Source organism: Typopeltis vanoorti, chromosome 4 (genome assembly GCF_054136105.1).
Source record: "Typopeltis vanoorti isolate ZY-2024b chromosome 4, IOZ_Tvanoo_1.0, whole genome shotgun sequence".
Taxonomy (NCBI): domain Eukaryota; kingdom Metazoa; phylum Arthropoda; class Arachnida; order Uropygi; family Thelyphonidae; genus Typopeltis; species Typopeltis vanoorti.
Genome location: NC_143552.1, coordinates 140,085,238 through 140,105,406, shown reverse-complemented (window position 1 = coordinate 140,105,406; position 20,169 = coordinate 140,085,238). Strand labels below are relative to the sequence as shown.

The 20,169-nt window shown below is 35.8% G+C and overlaps 1 protein-coding gene across 1 annotated transcript; it reads right to left on the bottom strand.

The window, feature by feature from the left end:
- Nucleotides 1-15,117: 15,117 nt before the first annotated feature.
- LOC150107720 (general transcription factor II-I repeat domain-containing protein 2-like) lies at nt 15,118-15,708 on the bottom strand. The gene has a single exon (XM_090392174.1). The coding sequence runs from the start codon at nt 15,706-15,708 to the stop codon at nt 15,118-15,120; it is 591 nt and encodes a 196-aa protein (XP_090248300.1).
- Nucleotides 15,709-20,169: the final 4,461 nt, after the last annotated feature.

The window sequence follows — 20,169 nt, the reverse complement described above, 5'->3', positions numbered from 1 at the left end:
TAGTATTGTGACTAGAGAAAATTAGTTAAGCAGGCCAAAGAAAAATTCCAAGAGTTTTTTCACTATGTAGCAAGCAAATATTTTTTTAAAGTAAGTTATTCTTCAAAAAGAATATGGAAGAATAACTTTACTCAGTGATGATGGTAGGAAAGTGAGAAGCAGAAGAAATAACTGAGCTACTAAGTAATTACTTTGTAGTTACTGATGTGATGGAGGATGATGTGAGAATTGAGGTACACAAATTGGAGGTGCTCAGTATATTGAAAATTTTCAATAAATTAAAAATGCCAAGATATTATATTCTTGGTTTCATCCTTTATCCAAGTGTAAGCAAACCAAGTTTGCAAGTGAAGTAACTTCACGACTGGGCTACTTGTATACAGAAGCTAATGACTTCACATCACTTGCCTTAGTATCCCATAATGCAAAGCACACAACCTTAAAGACATGTATAATGCTATGCATTATGGGAAGGGTTACTACTCAGATCAGTTTTGACATTTATCAAGGTCTCATCAGCAGGAGCCATATCCAGAAATGATACCAAGATTGAAGTAATGCAGAAGTCCTATTTCTACATACAAGTAGTCAAAAGGTGTCACACCTTATTACTGAAATACTCTGGATTAGAGATAAATGTCGAAAGTTTTTTCCACTTGGTTATATTATAAATTAAAGATACCAAGAAGTTATATTCTTAGTTTCATCCTTTATCCAAGTGTAAGCAAACAAAGTTTGCATGTGAGTTTGATAAAGCTAGAGACTTGGTGATAATGGTGGGGAGAAGAGTTGAAGTTCAGAGGGCATATTGCAATATGCTAATAAGTTAGGGAAATTATTATCAATCTTTATAAAGCTATGATTCAGCTGCATAGATTTAAGGTTTGTGGGTTGCAAAGTTTGGCTGACAGGCAGAGGAGAGAAGATATAATAGAAACTTATAAGTCATCACTAAAAAATTCTATAAAATTGACAAAAGAAATTTTTCAATACACGAGTAGAGAGAGGACAAGATTCTTAGCTTGGAGAATGAGTGGAAGGGATTGCCAGAGGTAGTTGAAAGTATTCTGACAATGAATGAGTTTAAAGAGAGGCATGATTAGTATTGTGTGAATAATGGTTACTGTTGGTCTCCCACAATGAGTTTTTTGACTACATGAAGATCATCATAATCAATCATAATCAAATAGCGCCTCCGTAGCGCAATTGGAAGAACGACGGTACATTGCGCCCTTCGATTGGAATAGGCCTAAGTTCGATTCTCGTCGCGACGGGAGGAATCTTTATCTGGTCGATTTCAATCGATGGTGAGTTAGCCGATCTCATACGGAGGTAGCAGGGTTTTTTCTCCCGGAAACTCGGGTTTTTCATCCCGCATACATACAAATCGGCCCTTCAGAACACACGCAATTTACAGACAAAAATTACTAGTTGTGGTAGTGTTGGAGGTGGGCGGTAGATGGCGTTGATTCGTAGTAGAGGTAAGATGTAGAGACAGTTGAAGATGTCCTCCCGCGATGAGTCTTCGGACTCCTTGGAGGTATCAGGAATAATAATAATAATAATAATAATAATTCTTATCCATCCACTGCTGGATGAAGATCTCCTCCATATTTTTTCCACATTTCTCTGTCTTTGGTCCCAGAAGCTCCAGTCATTTCCCATTGAATGTAGTTCATCTCTCCACCTTGTTGATAGTCACACCAGGTATTCTTGAACTTTCTTATACTTGTCATTTTGTACAAATTTTTGTCCAGTAGTTGTCCCATAAAAATAACTTTTTATTATGTATATTCGTCTTATGTATCATAAGACATCATCAGTACAATTAATGAACAACAATAGGAATGGAATTCAAAAAACAGTAGTGCACATGCTTAACTTGGAATCTTTCTATGTATACAGCTGCATGTTGATATTTTTATAGCCTTACTTCATAGACCTAATCTTAATCAAAATAACTGTCTCACTATTCCAAAAATTGGGGAAATTGTTATCCTCAATTGTATTCAATAATTTATCTGCTATATTTTAATTTAAGTAATTTTAATTTCAGCTCAGAAGTTTTGAATCCATGAACACACAACTGTATACATAGAGGGATTCCAACTTAAGCATGCACACTACTGTTTTTTGAATTCAATTCCTACTGTTGTTCATCAATTGTACTGATGATGTCTTATGATACACACACACACACACACACATATATATATATAACATATAATAAAGTTATATTCACAGTTCAAAAAGCAAGAACAGATGTAATTAAAATTCTAGAACAAGTAGCAGACCATAAATATTAGGAATCAAATCAAAAAGGGAAAATGTCAGTCAATAGAGAACTGCATTAGCAAAAAGATTATAAAACATTCTAAATAAGATTTTTTTTAATAAAATGGAAATTTGTAGGAAAATAACTGTCAATTTACTACTCAGTTTATATAGTACCAACCTACAGCTGACAGTCATGGTCTTTAACAACAAAACATATGCCAAACAACTTAGAAGCAAGTGAAGTCCTATTATTACCTAATTTTTGTTGAGGGTGATGGAACAAGCTTGCTTGTAAATATCCCCCCATGTGAGTTTCTTTCCTGTAGACTTATAATGATAATCCTCCAGCAATGTTTTGTTGATAAGGATGTCTAGGAATGGTAATTTTCCATCCTTTGCAAAAATTAGGTATAATTAAAACTTTAAAAAATAGAGCTTTAAACATATTAAAAAATGATGAAATTAAAAGAAAACCTTCAAATCCTATTTAATCAGTTCTTATAAAATGGCTACTCAAAAAAAAAAAAAAAGTACTAAAGAAACTTTTATTTTTTGATGAACCATCCTGTGATAACCCAGAAATGAATTACAAAGGTATGATATCTGCACCATACATGGGCAGTGCATTAAGAAAAATAGCTCGAATATTAAAATCAGTCACCATTGGAATAGCCTTCAAACCAGTTAACACCTTACAAAGCTTCCTACGTTTCCCTAAAGAAAAAGTTCCATTTTATAAAAACCTAAAGTAAACAAGATTCTGCATTCTTGTGGAAAGATGTACATAGGTCAAACTGGGAGAGGTTTTGAAATTCATAACAAAGAACTTATAAGCAATATTGAAAACAAAAGGGGGAAAAAAATAGTGAACTCACAGTACACATCCTCAAAGAACATCGCATGGTAAATCTGCAAATATCCTCCATGCCTTACTTAGAAGAGAATTATTTCAACAGATTTTTTAAAGAGTCTTCTGAGGTCATTCGCTCAAAAGGCACGCTATAGAAACCAAAGAATGATCCTTCACAATATTTTGGAGATCATTAATTAATACGTGTAACATTCCAGATCTCTTCTATGCCAGCAATCACATACGGAATTTACACAACAGTGTAGAGAATGCATACAAACACCTATAATGCATATAATCATTTAATCATGATTAAACTATCATTTCAGTCTTTTCAATTTATAGAAACAGTGACTATTGGGAAACATTTAATTTTTTGTTGGTTTTTTACTTATGTTAAACCACCTCCTGAAGATGCTGTCAACCATATAGACAGCAAAACATGTTGAGGAAGCACATTTAGTACTAATAAAAAAAACATTTACGAGGTAATAACTAGTTATTTATTATTCATTAAATCTAATGTAAATCTACTTGATGGTGAATTACCTACAAAAAAAAACTTATATATTAATGAATTTACATCAAAAGCAGATTATAACACTAGGGATCCCAGACGTCCCGTAAAATACGGGATTCTCCCATTTTTGGCTAATGCGTCCCGTACTAAACTGAGCAAGACAGATAAAGTTAAGTGTACCGTTTGTGGTGGCTTCTTTAGCATCAAGCACGGTGGAAAGTCCGACATTACCCAGCACATTGCTACGAAAAGACATAAATCTTCATCTCGAGCTAGTACAAGTGCAAAAGTCAGTGATTTCTTTACCAAGAAAGACATAGGGGGGAAGTGGAAAAGAATCTTTCTAGGCAACTTAAAGTGGCTTAATAAAAATATGCAGCCTAACAACTGGATTTACTATTTGTTTACTTATACTTAGTAAAATGTGTGCATTGTAAACCTTACCATGCACACACTTGGAAAGTTAAAATCATTTTATAAGACTGGCATATGTGATGGATGTGCATACTAAACTTTCACCCTCAGTCATAAGTGTCCTGTTTTTTTTTCCAATGTATCTGGGATCCCTATATAACACACAATCTAAATTACCTATACAATGCTTTCACATGCATTTACAATAACACAGTATATAGTTTCATACCTACTGACAAAGTACACACTCTGGATTAATTTCCAAATCAGAGTAATGAGCAAATCAGAGTCAAAAACATTTACAAGATTTACAAACAGGGTGTTGTTTATGAAGGTTATGTGGTGTAGTGGATTGTTTATGAATGAAAGATAACTTTACATAATTCTACAAAGCATGTAAGGAATGTATTGAATGGGACAGGGGGTCTGACCTAATATCCACTCCTCACCTTCTCACGACGTGTCCTGGTATTAGATATATCTATATACTGAAGGAATGAGGATAGAATGGCAATTTGGGAGTTCACTGAACAAACTATGTTCCATACTAGGCTTTAATCACAAACAAAAATGTGTAAAATCTAATGAAATTCAAGTAAGCTAGGCATCACAAGATTAAACACAACACACTCAATGTTTTCATCAGCAAGCCAGAAGAAACAATGATAAGTAATCTAACAAACTTAACCCAAGCAGATGTAAATCTGATAATAAGAAAACTATATAGAAGTTATAATATAAATTTAATTGTGTAGTACATCTTGTACACTGCTAGAAAGTACATATCAGAAACTGATGATGATGCCAGATTATAAAAATAATCACAAGGAGAAGGCTTTACATTTATGATGTTGAATCATGTGGCCATATTATAAAAATAAGGAGAAGGCATACATTGTACTATTTTTAATTCCTGGATTGATATTTACATTACAACATTCTGATGATCAATTTCTGCAATTTTTAATTTATTATGAGAAATTTTTTTATCTTTTAATTTTTTTCTTAATAAATTCATGTTTGGGGGGAAAACACCCTAAGCCCTCCTCCCAAAATATATGTGCTACTGGATGATTGAAATAGATCTTTCATAGTAAACACTTGTAAAAAAATCTGAATGTGGAAATTCAAGAGCAGTCTTCCTTGAGTGATTTATATAAACATATTTGAAAAGAAACTAAAAAAAATTATGAAACAGAAAGCTGAGGAAAGAATGAGTTCAAGCTAAATAGAGGTTGCCAGATTTAGATTTTTAGTTTAAGACAAACAGCTAAAGAAGCATAGGAAAATAACAAGGTATTTTCCTATGCTTCTACAAAAGTATCTACAAAAGTTTATATTTAACTTTTGTAGATACCATTTACACCATATAACTGTAATGTTCTGAACAGCTTTTCTTCTGGCATCTTATCATATATAAGTCAGTAGTTAGAAAAATGTACAGGAAGATAGATCATTTGATGTAAAATCAGTAACAAGGAAGCAAGCTATCTCAGATGTCATTCATCATCTATACAGAACACATTATGAATGCAAGTGGCACTGAATCTGAGATATTAAACCTAGCCTTTTACTACATGCAGAGGTGTCAAACTCATAATTAAATCCAGTACAAGTTTTCAGGATTGATTCTTGAAACAAATTGAATAACAGCTGGAGTTGATGTTGTGTAACTACTCCCTCCCTCTCTAAATTCTTAATTTCCTGATGGTAATAAGATAAATTAAATTTAATAAGATAAATGAAATATGGAAATAGACAACAGAATATGAAAAGCTGGTATACATTAGTTGGAAAGCCAACTGAATAAATTTTACGGGAATTAGCCAAGACACTGTAATAGAAGGACAGCTGATAGAAGGATAATTTTGACTCATGGAGCTGAGAAATGAACTAATTAACAGTGAATCAGACTAGAAAACAAGAATTACATTAAATGAAAAACAAACAGGAACATGACACTACTCACATCAAAGAATATGTGAAGACGTCTGCTCTGAGGGAGCATAACTTAGAATGGGAGAGAAAAAAAAGTTAGAAAAGTAGGTGTCTAAAAAGTTAGAAAAGTAGGTGTCTTGAGAGGAAGACATTAGGGAACAATATAAAAGAGACTAAGAGATGGCTGGATTGAAGCAGATAGTCTTAGAAGACTGAAATGTAAGAGCATACAATATTTTTAAGCTCAACAAATAATAGATTAACTTGGAAGACAACTGTTGATAGACAACAAGTAATAATGCAAACCTAATCAAGCAGTACTATCTCATTATAGTGATAGGGTGTTAAACTGAATAGTACAATGTATTAAGGGAAAATGTAGTGCATAGATGGAGGATTAAGTAGTATAGAAGATAGTTGTGTGGCATAAAAGTTCTCCTGCAATGAGTCCTTGGTTTTCATGGAAGTGTCACCAAATAATAATAATATAATTATTATTATTATTATTATTATTATTATGTACTGTAGTTAATTTTAAACCTTTTTTTTTTCTCCCATTATGGGAATGATGGAAAATACAAAATGCTTCAGTTATCCTTTCTTTTCTTTTTTTAATCTATAACTAATTATTTTATAAAAAAAAAAGAGAAAAAGTTTGAAGCCTACAACACTTTCCATCATCCACATTTCAAATCTGAAACATGATACTTCGACTAAAAAAGTAAATAACTTTCACACACTATCTGAACTAATCCTCAATAATACAGAATTTGGAATTACATGCCTTCTGATATTGACACCACTATAAGGTATATGTCCATATTTGTCATTTTGAACTAATACAAATTTAGTTTCCTTTACATTCTCCATAAACTAACTAATTATCTAGCCCATACTGTGGAAACAAATTTGAAGAACAATCTTTTCTATAAAGTTCCACCAAAAAAAAAAATGCCGATATTCAACATTTTAAGATCATGTTACGAATGCTTTTCATTCATTAAGCTTGTCGCATTCACATAATGTGATCATAATTATACTTCTTCGTAAATCATTCATAATACACTTCTTAATTATGAAAAAAACATATCATCTGACGTTAATCATAGGCATTAAAACGCCAACATTTCAACTCGACCGCCATCTCACCTCACTTAGACTAATACGCCATCTTTCAAAAACAATATACAGTATATATTCAAAATAAATACTATTTTTATTATTTAGATAATATAGAGAGTATCTTTATTTAATATATCTAAACAGCTAATACTATACACAAAAAACAGCATGCTTGGGGATATTAGTCCCTCAACAATTATTATTATTATTATTATTATTTGTTATGAAAAGAGAGAATGGGATATCAACGAAGTAAGAAAACAGAAGAGACCTAGAGAAAATGTAAGTCGATTTTTTAGAGGGTTTACTTTAATAAATAAGAAAAAAAAAATAAGTCAAAGAATTATGAAAGGTGATGCAAGGGCTGTGAAAGTAGTAGAAATTAGTTATTAGGTACAGAGGCGCGCCAGTAGTGTCTGACGCCTGTGTGCAAAACTTTAATTGGTGCCCCTAACCCCCCCCCCTCCAATAAAAAATCACTTTAAAAAAACGTTTTTTTTTAAGTATTTCCTCCTCTTTGGCGCCTTTACTATCCTGGCGCCTGTATGCGTCGCACACATTGCACATATGGCCGGCGCGCTCCTGATTAGGTATGACAAGCAGTAGCCAATCCAAAAAAAAAAAAAAAGAAGAAGAAGAAGAAGAAGAAGATCTTATGAATAAACGAGAAAAAGAATGTAAGGATATAGTTTTTAATAATGATTCTATGATAACATGAGTACCTCACGAAAGTGGAATAAAATCTTGTTTCTCTGGTGAAAAAATTAATAATATCAATGATGCTGTCAGAATACGAAAGGCAAAGTGAAAGAATTGATTGTTTAGACTGCCACCAGTGACCTGAGAGTTGGGATGTATTGTAGGAGAAAGGATATGAAAAAGTTATTGAAAGAAGCGAAAACGAAGAGCAAGGGGGTGAAGTTTGTAAGTCATCTGCCACGTTATGATAGAAGCGAACTGAAAAGGAGGACGATGACAGCTAATAAATCCTTTTGAACAACACAGGTTTGTGCACCTATAGACCGAGTTTGACAGACAGAAGGATTTGGATAATGCTGATGGTCGCATCCCTGATTTTACTCTATGAAAGAAGAAATTAAAAAGTTTCGCGTATATCTCGCAATCACAAAAAAAGTTTAAACACGTTCACGTCGGAACGATAGTAACTCCCTCCCCGCAGTAAACAACAAGCCCTCCCCAACAACCACTATACTGCGTTTGCAAGAAAAACAAGTAGTTATATTGTATCACTGAATAAAGTATAGATACTTTGCAGTCTGTGCAATATATTTCTCAACAAATAATGCAATTAAAGACAACTGGGATAAAAACGGCACTAACTAATAAATCACATGTCCTCCTCCCATGCGGTTTTGTAGACTCAAGCAAAACCACATGTTGCACCAACAAACACAGTATCTAAATAAAAACGATTGTCCAATTTTCAGTTACATTATATAAGCGTTTGTTTGATTGCATGTGAAATTTTCGATGTCATTAAGACAGATCACAATGACTACTTGAAATAAAATTCTACCACGAATTGAAACATGCTATATAATATTTGTGTGAGTCAGCTCGACGCGGAAGTGGCACGCAAACAAGCAGCAATAAAATTCAACCAAGGGTTGAAACATTGTCAGAGTTGAGCCCAACCGCGCGATCCGGAAGCGGTACACAAACGGTAATGAGAAGTTCCGTCGGAGCGATAAATAGGCAAAACACCACCACGTCGTGAAGGTGTTAAGAAATATATATTGAATGTTCTTATGGCAGTTTCATATATTATGGAATTAAGTTGAAGAGTTAGCATTTCAACTCAACAATTGTTGGCTTGCCTTTGTCGTTGGGTCGCACGATATTTTGTTAATACCGCACCAATCATATATGAACGTATCTCTACTGGCCTGCCATTGCTGTCTGTTTTGTGCTCTGCTTTCAGTTCTCATTAGTTATTCGTGAAGGACTGTTCATTACGTATTTCAATCTTGTAAATTACTGGTAATTTTTGCTTGAAATAATGGGAAAGAAGATGATGCTATTTGGATAGATGGCTTTGATGATGCACACAAGGAAACCGCTCTTGATGCCGGAAGTAGCGCTAGCGAATAGAAGATTCTTGGTAAACCATACCCATCATTAGTTTTTTCCTGAAAACTTTAGTTTCCGAAAATCCCTGCATATATCTCGCACCACGATTTTTTAGCTTTAATTTTGGGTAAAGAGTGCGAGTTATATTTGGGTAAATATGGTGTATGGAATTACAAGGCAGGTGATTTTGCAAGCAGCTTGAAGCTATGCCATTCCATGGCATAAAAATCTGCAATAGAAGGATGTTCATAATACACTGATAATAGTCAAGAGGTGTCTGGAGGAAGCATTATCAGACTGTGTACCCAAGATCAAAGATCAGAGGTAAATGAAGAAGGAGGTCGATTCATTAAGCATGAACTGAAAAAAAAAGAAAATGTTGTGGAGTGTATATAAAGAAAAAGGCGACCAGCAAGCTTGTGAACGATACAAATAAGGAAGGCACAATGAGATTAATTATGAGTAGAAATGTGCTAAGCAAGCCATTTTGGAAATTCCAAACAGTTCTTACGTTATGTTTGAAAATTCCAAAGAAAATTCCGACGAGTTTGTAAATTCCAAACAGTTCTTTCATTATGTGGCAAGTAGGAGGAAGGATAGCTTTAATGAGCTGACAGAGGAAGACGAAATAATTGAGCTACTGAGTAAATACTTAGCATGGGTGTAGCATCCAAGTAAGATTACTCCTGACATATGTGATAGCAAATGATGTGAGAAGAGATGATGGTGAAATAACGGTACTTAAAATATTGCAGAATCCGAATGTAAAGTTCTCGTGGGATTAGATGGGATATCAGTTCGCATTTTATGTGAATATGCAAGGAAACTAGAAATGCATCTGATTACACTGTTCAATTAAAATCATATCTCTGTCAAAGTCCAAAACGAGTGGAAATAGTGTATTATAATTCCTTTGTATAAAGGAAGAGCTCTAAACAGCAGCAGCAGCAAATTATAGAATAATTATTATAATTAGAGATGGCTGTGTGAAGGTTAAAAAAAAATCAGCTAACGCCTATGTTGTTCCCGTATAGGGAGTAGGTGGGGCCGTTTACCCTATCTAACTTTTGGAGACTGAGTGGGCAGTTCAATCTCTACTGGTAGCCAATCAGAGAGATAGCTGCCGAAGGCTATCACTGATTCATTGGTACGCAGTGAAGAAGGCGGCAAGCTAGTGCGGCCATCTCGTGGTCTCTAACCCTAACACAATTCTTTAATGTCTGAAAATAGTGTGGGTTCTACGGTCGATTTTCTTGAGTTTACGGGACGAAAAACCCGAGTTTCCGGGAGAAAAAAACCCGCTACCTCGTGCCAGAGATCGACTAACTCAGGAACCGGCCGAAAAAAGGTTTAGAAAAAGTTCCTCTAGTCGGCGACTAGATTTGAACCACCAAATTCTTTCTTCGTGCAGTCAAGCGCTGTAGAGTGCAAACGCCACTTCTACTGAGCTACACAGGCTCCGTGAAGGTTATGACTTAGTAATTTACCGACTTTTTATAATAGAGTGAGAGCTGAGTTGAATAAAGGGAATGGCTACACATTGATACTGGATTTTGCAAAGGCATTTGACAGGAAGCCACATAAAACTTTTTTTTTCATATCCATTTCCATTTGTTCAGTTTGCTGAACAAATGGAAATCGATATGAAACTAGTGACATACCCTGCTTGGAAAGAAGTCAACGGACAGTCCCCATGGGAAAGGTACATTCTGCATGTAATAAGTAACGTCTGTGTAGCCAGTATAATCTGAAGAAATATGATGTGCCCAAGTCAGTGCAACTGTGTCTGGGTGAAATCGCTGCGGGAAAGGAACTGACAAAGTTTAAAAGAGGCATTGCGATAAGATGCTATGTTGCGGGCCTATCTGTTCGGCAAATTATTGAAAGATTGAGTCATTCCAGGTCAATAATCAGTGATACCATACTTAGATAAAAGTGCAGGAAGTCAACTGCAAGTGTTACCGCAGTGGACGACTGACACTCACAAAAGACTGTAGTCTTGTATGAAGGATAATATGTAAAAATCGCCATTCCTTCGGCTGGCATGTTACATGCGGAGTTCCAAGCATCGACTGTAATAGAAATCTGCAAAAAAAAACATTTAGAATCGAGGCTCCCAAAATGGGTTTCCATGGTAGGACCGCAATATGCAACCCCATATTACCTAAGCAACATGCATTGCCTTTTTCAGTGCTGCAAAAAGCGTGTATAGTGGGTCATGGAAGCTTTGAAAGCTGCTCTATGGAGCAAAAAAAAAAAAAAACCCTCGCTACACCCTCTACCGAGCAGAAGGACAGGTGTGGCTTTGGCAGATGTTTGGTGAAATTTTCTTATCAGAGTGTGTAAACCACAACTATGAAATTCCGAGGAAGTAATGTGATGGTACAGTCCTGTTTTCCTGGTTTGACCTCTTTGTAGTGCCACGAACATTGAACACTGAGAGGTATCTGATCATTCTGGATAATGCAATGCTTCCTACTTTGTGGTGCTTCTACGAAATTGATCATTGTCTCTTTCAGCAAGACAATGCACCATGTCATAATGCTACTGCTGTAACTACGTGGTGTGGACATGAACGTACCACACACTAGCCTGAACTCAACCTTATTGGACATCTATAGGCTGAACTGGAGCCTTATGGGTATTTAAACAGGCTGACGGTATTGCCAAAACATAATTGATGCCAATTTAATGTAGAAAAGTGTAAATGTATTCATTTTGAGATAAACAGATTACAAGGCATCTGTCCTACATTGAAAGAAACATATTCCAGGAAATTTATGAAGGTACGGATTTGAGGGTGGTGGTGATAGTAGATAGAAAGTTGAAATTTGGGGGGTCTCTAGTTAAGGCTGCCAGGATAGCTCACAGGATTACTTGGCTATAACAAATAGAGATAAGGGAGTGGTTTTCATACTACTTTATAAAACGTAGATATGACCACATCTGGAATTTTGTTCTCAGATCTTGCCACTGGGATTTCTTGAGATAAAGAACTAGTGGAACGATTCGTAGGTTGCAAAAGTTGATTGATAGGTGAAAAACATGGGATATGATGGAAACATTTCTTATTTGTATGATTTTATAAGATTAACACAAAGGAGATATTTTAGCACTCAGCTAAAGAGGCAGGACAAAAAGTCACCCATCGAAATTGAGTATGTGTGGTTAGCAAGGATCTTGGAGAGTGGTTAATGAAAGAAATGGGTGTTTGGAATCAGTTAGAGTGCTTTGTCTGTTAAGAGATTCAAGGAGAGGTACAATAGATATTGTCTGGATAGTTTGGTTCTTCCAGATGAGTCTCTTGATTTAATGGAAGTGTCTGTACAATAATAATACTGCTACTATTAAAAATAATGACCAGGATAATCCGGAGAGCACAAAGAAACATCTGGAGGAATAAGAATGCTAACAAATATTATTATTATTATTATTATTATTATTATTATTATTATTATTATTATTATTATTATTATTATTATTATTATTATTCGCAGTTTCAGTCAGTCTCCTCACTTCCATTGTTCACATCCTTATTATTCAACTTCCATGGATGGCCCCTTATTTCGCTTTGTCTTCTTCTATGAAAAATATCTTCAAGATTAATCTGGTAATAAATCGTCACAAACAATCATATCTCTTCTCTTTCTAATCGCAAGGCTCAGCAAATTGCATTCCTTCGATCTGTCTTCATATCCTATATTCCAAAGAACCGACACCAACTTGGTGAATGTAGTGAAGTATTGTCCTGCTTTGTCGGCAGAGAATATCGTATACCCGCTCTCCAGCCAACCGTCTATGGATTCGAATTCCACCGTGGGCATGAATTTTTGTGATTGTCTTACTAATTCTTTATGCAAGAGACTTTACGACCCTAACACTTCTTATAGCAGACATTTCTTCCAGAAAGCCTGTAAAATACCGGAATGATCATACAATATCCAACAGGAGTTGTCAAATTCGAAGGAGAAAGAAATGGACAGATTCCTAATGGAACAGGACTGAGAGGTGTATAAAACATTCAGCAAGGACACAAAAGAAAGTCAGGTGAAATATAAATTCCTGTATACTACATGAATGACATTTATGAAAACTGGACCTCAGTGAAAGGACAGAGAAGACGTTCATAATTGCGAAACAGTTAAAAACGCAATGAAGAATACAATCCATATCAGATTGGATAGCAAAACACCAGCAGGATATAAAGATAACAATGAATGAAGATAATTACTAAGTAAATGAAAAAAAAAAACATGGAAACAAAAGGAGTAGAAATAAAAAGTGTCCTAAAAAGCATTTAACATAGAAAGGTCTGAGGATCAGATAATAAACCTGCAGCATGATTGAAAACAGAAGATTTATAGGGCATTAACAACATCCTGGAATGTAATTAAAAATCCCATAAAAAGAAATGAATAGGATATGGAAATGATATAAAATTTTCATGTATCTGAACGTGAATATTGACGTATGATTCATATATTTATGGAAAGTTGAGATAAAGAAAACGAAAGAAAAGAAAAGAAACAAAGGCATATGACAGACTGCTTCTGTTGGAAATATTGAATTGCCTGAGTCAGTCAATGGTGCGGGGGGGGGGAAGGTTAATAAAACTGTTCAGAGATTTTGCTTATGTACCAGAAGTAGTGTACAACTTACAGAGAAATTTCATATGAAAGTTATAGTACACTAAGGATAAGGATTCAGACACTTTGCTAAAGCAAAGTATTTGAATTTTAAATCCCAAAATATTATCACATTTTAATTTGCAATCGCTTTTTTATTGTATTTTCTCAAAGAGAATCCATATTTCCTATATACATGTTAGTACATAGATATGAAACCCAAGGCCACTGTAGCACTATGGAAAGTTTGCATCCATGTCGTTAGGCAGCCCAAAGGGAAAGCTACCTTCATTTCTAATTTAGTCACAGACTAGAGCGGGACGTGAGGAACCTATTTTCTGCCAAGGGCCATTTGGATATTTATAACATCACTCGCGGACCATACAAAACTATCAACTTAAAAATTAGCCTGCTACATTTGATCAAACATTTAATTAACTCACCTCTAATATGATGGTTGGAACTGCTTTTCTTTGGTGAGGCGGTGATATTAGCTCGTATTGATGATGTTGCTACTCGAAACTGCTTTTCCAGGTTTGGGAGGGTCAGTCTGGAGCACAATCGACTCTTTGCGATGGTAAGTTTTCAAAAGAACTGCTCACTGCCATTAGTTGTTCCGAAGACAGATGCATATTTCAATGCATGTCTCCGCAAAGTGGGAAATTCATCATTGCTTATGTAACGTTTATAGAACTCAAGCAGTGGGAGGTTGTTGTACCTAGCTTTCATCTCATCATCGCTTTGCAGCTGAATGATTTCTTGTTGTAGGTTATCAGGCACATCAGTTGGTTCCACATTGAACGGTGTAACAAAGATGTTCAATTCCATTTGTTTACCTTTCACATCCTTGAAGCTTTCCTTAAATGCCTTAATTAGTTTTGCACATTCATCATCATATTCAAGTGTCGTAGAAGACTTTTGTCCTTCCAAAGTGGGGAAATGTACCGTGTTATTCCTTTCGATTTGCACTTTCCACAGCTTGAATTTAGATTCAAATGATTTCACGTTTGTAAGCAGGGAGCTGAGAAGCTGGGAGGGGGCCCTGAAGCTTGACGTTCACCTTTGAGAGGTACTTGGTAATGTCCACCATGAACACTAGATCACACAGCCACTTGCTATCATTAAGTTCCCTGACATATTTTCCCTTCATCTCCGCGAACTCCTTGACTTTATCCCACAGTTCGTAAAACCTCATGATCATGTTCCCGTGACTCAGTCAACGTACCTCACAGTGATAAACAAGATCACCATACTCAGACCCAAGATGATTCAGTAACTCCTTAAAATGGCGGCTGTTCAACCATTTTCTTTTTGACAAAATTTATGCATGACACTACTGTTGACATCACATTGTTGAGCCGCAACGACTGTACACAGAGACTTTCTTGCTGTATGATGCAGTGGCATATAATTAAATCACTTATATCAAGACTGAGACGATTAAGTTCTTTCTCTACAAATGCAATTAACCCTTTTTGCAAGCCAATCATGGCTGGAGCTCCATGTGTAGTAAGGCCACTTAACTTTTCAAATGCGAGCTCAAGTTTTTTCTTTGATAAAACAAGTCTCTCAAACAAGTTCTCACCTCTTGTAGTGCCATGCATGGCGTCTAGTGACAGCAGTTCCTCTCGCGTGTCAAACTCTGCAGTTATCTCACGAACGAAAATGTCCAGTTGAGCAGTAATTGTTATGTCCGTTGTCTGGTCACAAGCCAGAGAGAAAAACTGAAAATCTCGTGCAGAATCCTTCAATGTTTTTTCAATATCTTGTGCCAAGTCAATAATCCGATCTGAGGTGGTTCTCAGAGACAAACTAACTCTCTGAAACAATGTTACTTTGTCTGGTCCTAACAACTCTGCAGTAGCTACCATGCACTCTTTCACAAACTCGCCCTCTACATGAGGCCTCAGCTTCTTTGCGATTAGCTCGCTCACTATTTAACTCGACTGAATAACGTTGTCTCTGTCACAACGAGGTCTAGTGAAAGCAGGTTGTTGTGATTCCAAACTTTACTGGAGCATTGATTTTATTCAGACACATTTGCCCCCCAATTCATTGAGTTTAGCATGTTTTGAGCTGTAATGACGCTCCAGATTGACTTTTTTCATTACTGCTAACGCATTGCAACAAACTAGGCACACAGGTTTGCCTTTGACTTCAACAAAAAAATAATTATTTGTCCATCTCTCTTGGAAAGATCGACATCCTGCATCAACTTTTCTTTTCTTTATAGTCGCCATTTGTAAGATGTCACACCACTTAAGTTTTAATAACTATCCAGTGTGTGTGTGTGTTTGTCGCCAGCGACGCTATTATTTTGCTTTAATCGCTGTTCTAATCCTGCATCTTGGATTTGGAACATAGGTACCAACGTAGGTAGCATCGAATCTCGAGGTCTTCTCGTCAGCTGCCGCAGCAGCAGCAGCAGCATACATATCTGTCCCATCATGTACTCGTATGTGTCATGACTATCCCGTAATGGACGTTCCTTGCTTTTCCCTCAAAATTTATGTCATTATTATGATTCACTTAATATAAATTTACGTTGCTATGAAAAAAGTACCTAGCTTTATTAAATTTCGAGTACCGCCTGCGGTTGTCTTGGAAGGGCCAAACCAAATGATTTCGCGGGCCTTATACGGCCCGCGGGACGGATGTTCCCCATCCCTAGACTAGAGGAACGTTTTCTAACCCTTTCCTTGACCTGTTTCTTAGATAAGTCGATCTCACTCTAGTTTTCGTCCTGTAAACTGAAGCAAATCGACCTTAGTCCCTACACTATTTCAAACAAATAATATACTGAGTTAGATTACGATCACGAGGTAGCAGCTCTTCTCTGCCTTTCTTCATCGGACGATGTTCATAATTAGTGACAGTCTTGGACCAACTATCTCTGATTGGCTATTGGTGAATATTAAACTTGGAGGGACTTGGTTATCTGTACATTAAATGGGTAGCTATGAAATGTCACGAGAACAATGAAACTAAATTTCATTATTATTATTATTATTATTATTATTATTATTATTATTATTATTATTATTATTATTATTATTATTATTATTTATTTCGTAACGCCTCCAGGGGTCCAAAGACTCATCAAGGGAGGACACCGCACTTTACAACTTTTCGTCTCCACCACTCCACCAACTGCAACTACCTTCATCATCTACAACAACGCCATCTACTACCGACCACCACTCCTAGTATTTTCACAGACAATCACAAACATCCATGCACACGGCAAGATTTGAACTGCAGCCTTTTGGTTGGTCGAGTTTAGCTAGATTATTAAGCCAATATTTCACCTTGGTCATCAAGGGTCTTCATAGGCATAAAGAAATATACTAAGCACATTCAGCAGTAGGAAGGCAAACATGGACCGATTGTAAAAGGTAGACTCTTATAATTGCTGCAATGGAATCTTGCTGAAGATCTCAAAATCATAATCTCACATTTCTGGCAATGTGATGCAATTTATTTAAGTTTGAAGAATGTTGTGACAGATTCCTGAAATAATCTCTCTTTCTCTGATTTAGATGCATTTCTATATAAGAGGGGTTCCCCCCCCCATTGGATCCAGTGATTTCTATCCATGGCATAGTCTGTCACTTTGGAATGGCTGTAGTACAGGTAGTGATAGCTTCTGTATTCTTCTCTCCACCCAGAACATAGAAACCATGAAGGATGCCTTGCCTTGGTAACCAAGATGAAATATTGGCTTTGTAGTTTAATTAGCTAAATAAATTTAGTTAATTATTAGCTTTAGACATGCATTTTCTCCACTAAACATCAACATGAGGATGAATTAAAGTATGAATGTAAGGAAGATTTTAACATGTTCATTGCCAATCAAGCGATATCGCGTGATGCGAGTTCTCACCCGGCGGCCGATCACGCATTATCGCGTGGACGTCGCTAACTAAATAAAAAAATTTTAAAAAATTTGGCCACCACTCGAAATTCCAATTTTCAGCTTGGCAATGAAAGTGTTAATAATTATGAATCTAATAAGGTCTGAACCTGAGCATGGTATTAACTATGACCTTTTGTGATTTATTTGGATTTCAGCAATGCATTTGACATAAAATCTGCCAATTAATATATGTGGAATATGTACAGTATTGATGATTGCCTTATGTGATTGAAAAATTTCATGACAGATGAAAACTTTCATTCATACAAGTTAGGAAACAAAGTACCACAAAATTTCGGTTTAGGTGCTTAATATATTCATAATGTATGATATATTGGCCAGATTTAGTCCAGAGTGGGAAGAATAGTTTCTTTTTGTGAAATGACAAAGTAAACCACGTACTCCTGTGAAGCACTATATTCGACTCTTAAATTCATTAAATTTAAATATAGATCTGTTTTAAATGAACATTTGAACGAGCTTGTAAGAACTGCTTTGACTAATTACACACCTAATTTTAAGGAGCTCACTAATAAAATGGTTATATGGAAGGCCTCTACTAGTAAATAAGTAAATGAAATTATTGTGTTTTGACTTTAAAATTATTCTAATTGTTCAAAGTAAACTTCATTTAATGTGTTTCGAATTAAACATTTTTTTTTATTACAGTAATTTTTTTTTTCCTTTTTTTGTAGTCTCGTCTCTTTTTGTTTATTTTTTCCTGGTAGAGCATGAAGAGCCACGTTGGGGCCACCTTAATATATACCTCTTTAGATACACGTACTTGTATTAAAGAGTCAGTAATAAGCAAGAAACTAAAAAGACTGTTTTTTTTGTAACATTTGAAAATTAGTTTTTAAATTCACTTGAAATTAATATTACTATAAGTAATATAATTTAAATTATAGTAGCTTTTTTTTAATTTGTTTTATAATCTCACTGAATAAGTAATGATGAAATGGATCTCATATAAGCAAACTGGTCATCGCTGTTTACATACGTTTTAAACAAAACGTATCTTACCTTTCATCTATTTTTTTAAACTTCTGATCATATTTCCGAAACACATCACCATCCACAATCAAACCCCCTGCTGACTTCTCACAAGCTGGGGTGACTCTATCCTCTCTTTTTATAAGTCTGTTTTTTTGCGACAGAATGGCTAATTTAGAAAGCAATTTGTCCAATAATGAAACCATGAATTGTTCTGATGTTTCTTACAATCTATTGGCTTTTATAACACCATCACCAGCTAAATTCGCAATTGTTTTTTTAATTCCAAAATAGTTTTCTCTTTTCTCTCCAATCCTAATAGCAAAATACTCCATTTCGCGATTGGAAGCTTTCACACAAGTAGTGTACGTATCACGTCGAACTTTAAGCTAAACCACGACAATACACAAAGATAATTTAAGCTAAGCCACAACAATATACAAAGAGAATTTAAGCTAAACCAAACCACGACAATACACAAAGAGAATTTAAGCTAAACCATGATCATGACAAGAGAATTTGATAACAAGCTACCAAGAAATACAGTCAAGAAAATGGCTATCGAGCGGTTAAGATGATGAAAACGCAACACTAAAGTAGTGTTGCGAATATGAATAATAATTCTGCCCTCTATGAGGTATTTTTTTAATTCTTCTTCTGCAGCTTTTCCCACTTAAGTAGGGTCGCTGTTTGTGGTGAGTCTCCTCCACAACCTTCTGTCTTGGGCTGTAGACACATCCAAGTTCTTCATCCTCAAGTCCTCCTCCACCACTCCCTCCATCTCTTCTTTGGCCGTCCGCATTTCCTCCTCCCCTGCACATCCATCTGCGTGACCTTTCTTCTCACAAACTCTTCCTCCCTCCTCATCACATGACCAAACCATCTCAATCTCGCCTCCTGTATCTTTGCTCCTAAGTTCGTAACTTTCACCGTTCCCCTTACATAGTCATTTCTCAGATGATCCTTTCTGGTCACACCGCACATCCACTTAAGCATTCTCATCTCCGCTACCTCCATCCTGCTGATGTTATTTTTCCTCAGGGCCACCGTATCCATAGCATACGTCTTAGCTGGTCTGACTACTGTCCTGTAGATGTTGCCTTTTAGATTGATCGGCACCCTCTTATCGCACAGTACTTCAGCCATCTCTCTCCAGTTCTTCCATCCTACTTGTATCCTGCATCCAACTTCTTTCTCAGCTTCATCATCCTCTTTCATTCTTGAACCTAAGTATCTAAAGTCACTGACCTTCCAGATGACATCTCCTTCCAGCTCTAGATCTGTCTCCTGGTTGCCATCCACATTGCAACACATATAGTCTGTCTTCTGCTCAGTCTCATACCTCTCTCTTCCAGTACTTTCCTCCAACTTTCCAGTTTAGCTGCCACTTCTTCTCTTGATTCTTCACACAGCACGATGTCAT